This window comes from Gossypium hirsutum, chromosome A01 (genome assembly GCF_007990345.1).
Source record: "Gossypium hirsutum isolate 1008001.06 chromosome A01, Gossypium_hirsutum_v2.1, whole genome shotgun sequence".
Lineage (NCBI taxonomy): Eukaryota > Viridiplantae > Streptophyta > Magnoliopsida > Malvales > Malvaceae > Gossypium > Gossypium hirsutum.
The window spans coordinates 24,258,995-24,264,478 of NC_053424.1; the positions used below are offsets into that span (position 1 = coordinate 24,258,995).

Below are 5,484 nucleotides of genomic sequence, written 5' to 3' on the forward strand. Positions count from 1 at the left end.
GGGACTTTCCATTAATTATTTTTAAATTTTTATGTGGTTAAATGATAGATTTATGAGTTTGGTTGTTAAATAGGACTATTTTGTAAAGTAATTTTAGTTAGTTGAGTTTAGGGACTCAAGTGATAAAATGTTGAATTTAACAAGGAATTCTTGTGAAATATAGTTACTTGGGGTCTATTAAGGGACTATATTGAATTCGACACTAATTTTTTTGGTCTAATTGTGAAAATATATAAGTTTCAGTTTTAGAGACTAAATTAAATAAAAGGTAAAATTTTAGGGTAATAGTGTAAAATATTATTAAGGGCCATGTGCATGTATTTTGACATTATAAAGTAATTGAAGTTGATAATTGAATTAAATTATATTATAGAACAAGAAATGAATCAACCGGTAGACAAGCGAAAAAGGAAAAATTGTTGAGGAGTCTTTGGTGTCGTGTTTGATGCTGATTCAATTTAGGTAAGTTCGTATGGTGTGTAAACTAATTTAATTGTTGCCTTTTGTGATTTAATATGTTATGTATGATTATGATTGAATTTCTTTGTGCAATAATCTTGAATGTTAGATGGACCAAATTGTAAGGAATTGTATAATTGGTGTTGGTGATTGAAAAAGGAACTGATTATAGTTGAGTTCATGCTAGTATGTTGATGTTTAAATGACTGGAAGTTACGAACATAAATGAGACCTATATGAACGCAGTGAAAGATTAGAATGCGAATGGCATGTCATTAGGATTAAAGTTATTATCATTTCGGGTGTTGGTCTTGGATGTTTTATTAATGGCTAAGGTCCTACATTTGTTGTGGATTCTTCACAACGCAGCATCGTATAATGTTATCATCTCGACCCACAGCTCGTGTGATCAGGACCATTTACATAGGTCGTGTGAGCATTTACATTCACAGCTCATGTGAGCATTTTATCTTGTGTATCCAACACTATTTTGCTATAGTTCATCGAGTGAGAATAGGACATACGAAATGGAAATGATATTTGATTTAATGACAAGGGTATGGATATGTATTATGTATGCTTGTGTTGTATTTGGTATATAAGCATGAATTACGATTTATGTTTCCGATGTGAATAAGCTAACCTTGTTGGGTTGTGATATGCATAGGACAAAGAATGTTGGGTTACCAAATTGTATTTATATGTGTGTGATCTTTTCTTAGGTTATATTAAGATCGGTAAGTTTATGTTTAATTTTGTAAGAACTTATTAGGTTGCTTATGTTTGCTCTGTTTGATTTCTTGTAGCTCATCAAAAGTTTTGCAATCGACTGGAAATCAAGTCGGAGTTCACATTATTTGTTCAACGAGTAGATTTTTTATCATTAGGTTATAAGTGACATATAAATAGATGTTATGACTTTATATGTATATATGCAAGTTATGGTTTGAAATGGTATTGCAGTCAAGTTTCACGTATCAAATCACACATTGAATCAAAGTTTATATAGAATTTTAATATTTATCTTTTTATTTTATGGAAGATTCTTATAACCATTAAATATATATATTAGTAAACAAAATATTTTAAATAGGTATGAAATAAATATCAAATTAATTTAAAATTTTACATACATGACAAATACGATAAATTTAACAACTAAACTGTTAAAATGTCATAAAAACAAGTTAAAGAGAGTGTGTATTAATTAATAATTTATATGAAAACTGAGAAGCTACTAAACATGTAAATCCTCACCCCAATCTTCCACAGTAGCTTCCAAAAAAGAATATCCAAAGCGAATGTTTTTGTTTCCCTTAAAATGTTGGAGACCAAATGCAAAATGGTCAACAACTACAAAATAACTAAAGAAGAGAGAAAACGAATAACAAAGTGTGTGCATAACTGGATTAGAAGAAAATAAAGGTTTATATTGTTCAGTCTGCATTAGGTAACACTATTCAAAATAAATCTACGTTTAATTCATAATTTCATACACAGCATGACAAATGTAAACGATTACCTATCCCTGTAACCTCAGTTTTAATACAAAGATAATAGATAATAGGTTCATATTATTATACTTTACTGCCATGGAACCACCATCTCGTCTCCTTGGGAGACCTGCCATTGCGACAGTTCTTAACATATCGATCGTTATCAGCTGGCCTTTGCTGCATAATTAGAGAGTGAATTCAGTATTCCACCTTTGAACATATAAGGCCAGATCTTAGGGAACAAAACAAACGGTCAAATTGCTAATAATTCCAACAAACCTTGGCAGTTGAGCTTGATAACATGGAGAGAATGCTGATGCAGATGGAACTTACAGTCATGGCTGGGGACCAGCTATCATACAGAATATCTGCAAAATAGGATCAATGCAAGATTTTGAATGTTGGGTAGCTAGATAATAGACCACATGCATATCACAAAGAGAAGTGCAAAATGGATACTAATGATCAAGCAGCCTTTCCTGTTGTTCTACATTATCCAAGAACTTCGTGTGACTAATTGTTTTAACTCTTTTAATGATTTATTTGCTTTCTCAACCTATTTTGGACTAAAATGCACACCAGAAAAATAGCTCAATGACACGTTTTTCATCAAACATATTTGCCGAAAATTGTTATGGGTCATGCTATCCTGGTATAGCTAACCAACAAAAAAAATATTCATGAACTCAACAGAAACTCTACAAATGGGAAGCCACATGCGCATGAAGCACAAACATCAAGGAGACTTGCTAAATAAAATATAAATTGATTCACAAAAACCAGTATTGTCAAGGACACAAGGTGCACTCACAGTGCTTAGACCCTTTACATGGACTCGGGGACAAGCTGCAAAAAGCAAAAAAAAAATCCAAGTGAAAGTAAAGCACAGTATGTGTGTGAATGTGGACTAATTTCTCCAAAAGAAGATTGACATATGTCGTTATTTTGGTTCAATATGCAAGATTTCCTTATGTTCAAGGTTTTCTGTTTGATTTTCAAATACTAAGAAGTAGAGGGTTTGATACACTCTCTTTATTACTAGTAAAGGTACATCTAATGAATGTGTGAGAAAAAAAAATTAAATTAAAGAGAACTTCAATCAAGTAGGCCTTTCTTTTTTGCACCTATCGCCTTACAAAAAAGATTGCCTAGGTGCACCCAAATGAGGTTCACTCAAAAAGGTCTAAGGCGCTTTTTTTGTCTAGTGCCAAGGCGCAAGCACACCTAGGCACACGCCTAGACAACACTAACAAAACAATGAAAAATAGATTTCTTAATGGCCAGGAAGGTTGCAATTAATCAACACCTAAAGAAAGAAACAGTTCACACCAGAGTGCCATATTCAAAGTCTTCATGAAACTTTACCTAATCATTAACACCTTGAGGATCATGTAAAGCCCAAAGACACGAAAGACAAACTTTTAGGACAGACCATATTTTACTTTCTTGTGTGATACATACAACATTCTAGATGGTCAAGACTCATTCATGGCTATGATGAGTAAACTGCTCAAAACAAGTACTTTGCTAAACAGTTAGTCGCATTAAATGCAAAAGATGACCAGCTCTCTTAGACACCTTCCAGTAAATATTTTTCTCCTAATTAATATTTCCATTAGGTGACCAAGCAACCTCTCTTCAACATCTTCCATAACTAGTAATATGCTAGAACAGAGCATCTCCAAGCATAGGACAGCGACAAAAAAACTCATAAACTCTCTAGCAAGTCACCTCTGAAAGAAAAACATGGGGAGAAACTTATCCTCTATCAGTCTAGCAATATAATATACTAGACATTTCTGAGCAAATCTTAATATACTCTCAGGCTCACAGCTTGACTAGAAAAATGAATGATGGAAATGGCAACATAACACCATAAGTGAATAGTTCCAATATAAATAGATGGCTCAAGAACTACTATGAACAATGATATAAGATGCTATGTCGATTACGTAGTTAGTCTTACATCCAAGGAAAGTGCTAATCATACGCAATACCAATGGAACATTAAATGACCTCCCATTTATGCAGATATCATTTATCGAAATTTATCATGACAATTTGAACTGTAATTTATAAATACCACATGACTAATGGAAACACAGTATCCATAAAGGAGAGAGGGTGTCAAGGAACTCAAAGCGATATGTCAAAAAAAGAACCAGTACAATTATGATTAGAAATAATCATATCACGTTCTGCAAACTTCTCAAATAAACATTCTCCATCCGCTGTAAACATCACATATACCCCAAGCAGTGAGATTAAAAAAGACTAGCTGTTCAAGATAATTGTAGTTAGATACAAGTAAAACAACAAATTATCCTCAACAAATCACCGAGTCCAGCAATGATTAACGGAAAAACAAACCCTATAAAATACCTAAACAAATATGTCCATTGCTATAAATGCGAGGATGTAATGGCGAAGGAGGAATGAAAATCACCTGCTCAATCAACAAAAGAATACCACAATCTCCATTCATAAATCTTCAATTCCACTGTTTACTCAGAACAAAACAATAAGGAAATGGAAAGTAAATGAGGTACCTGGGGTGCCTCCATAGGATAATGCTCAGGAAAATCAACCTGAAGCTGATAAGTTTCATTAGCATAAAGCGTTCCAGGGGCTCCGTTGACTTCGATTATCCATCTTTCCATCGAAAATAAAAATCCAAATATTTACAGATTAAAACCCCTCTATTAAAAGAATTATCCAGAAAAAGTTAATTAAAATAGCAAACAAAAAGGAAAAAAACCTTTGGAGATTATCAGTGACTTTATGCTTGAATCCAGTGGGTGGATTAACTTGCCATTCCACTAATTCTTTCTGGAGTCTATTACATGCGATCTTGCTTAAAGCCTACGAAAAGCATACTCCAAACAAAAAGAGTAAAAAAAAAATCAAACAAATAGAGAAACAAAAAAAGAAAATAAATCAAAAAAATTGGCGGACGCAACCTCAACTAGGGCAGAAAGATAACATAAAAATTCTTTTAGAAAAAATACAGAAACCTTGCGTGAATGAGCGGAGGAGCTAGTCATGGCTTCTGCGCGAGCAAGCTAGAGAAAAATGAAAAAGGACGGTGCCATCTGCTGTAATTTATATACTAGGCCCAGTCTAGCGCTGTAAATGTCAATTATTATTGCTCGAGAATTTTGGAGAAAAATGTCAGTAAATCGAACAAAAAGGCAGTGTAATACGGTAAATTGGTCGATCAACGTGGCATGGAGAGGATTGGGTGCTACACTGTATTGCAACTTATATTTTCCTTAAATTCAATTACTTATATTTATTAAAGAAAAACACGAATATGTTAAAAAGTCTGTGGAATATTCGATATTACCATAATTAATTCTGCTTCATTTTCAAAAGTAATTAAGCAGTAGTTGATAAGTTTCTTTTATAATATTAATATTGATTTTTTTCATTTTATAATAAATTAATTAAAACTTATCACATATTACTTTTTTACTGTTTTCAAAGCTACGAAATTTGAATTTGAAATTTTATATTTAGATAATGTATA

The 5,484-nt window shown here is 32.6% G+C and overlaps 1 protein-coding gene across 4 annotated transcripts; it reads right to left on the reverse strand.

Moving 5' to 3' along the window:
- Window positions 1-1,844: 1,844 nt before the first annotated feature.
- On the reverse strand, window positions 1,845-5,162 carry LOC107918005 (probable ubiquitin-conjugating enzyme E2 18). Of its 4 annotated transcripts, none has more exons than XM_016847482.2 (7): window positions 4,916-5,162; window positions 4,714-4,817; window positions 4,505-4,607; window positions 4,338-4,401; window positions 4,124-4,186; window positions 2,235-2,323; window positions 1,845-2,132 (listed from the first exon to the last, which is right to left on the reverse strand). In XM_016847482.2, exons 1-7 carry the CDS (start codon window positions 4,997-4,999, stop codon window positions 2,037-2,039), a joined length of 603 nt encoding a protein of 200 aa, XP_016702971.1. In that variant the 5' UTR covers window positions 5,000-5,162; the 3' UTR covers window positions 1,845-2,036. The 4 variants fall into 4 exon arrangements, with proteins under 4 accessions (XP_016702971.1, XP_016702972.1, XP_016702973.1 ...); XM_016847483.2 differs by having other exon boundaries at window positions 4,970-5,151; XM_016847484.2 differs by lacking the exon at window positions 4,124-4,186 and having other exon boundaries at window positions 4,916-5,142.
- Window positions 5,163-5,484: the final 322 nt, after the last annotated feature.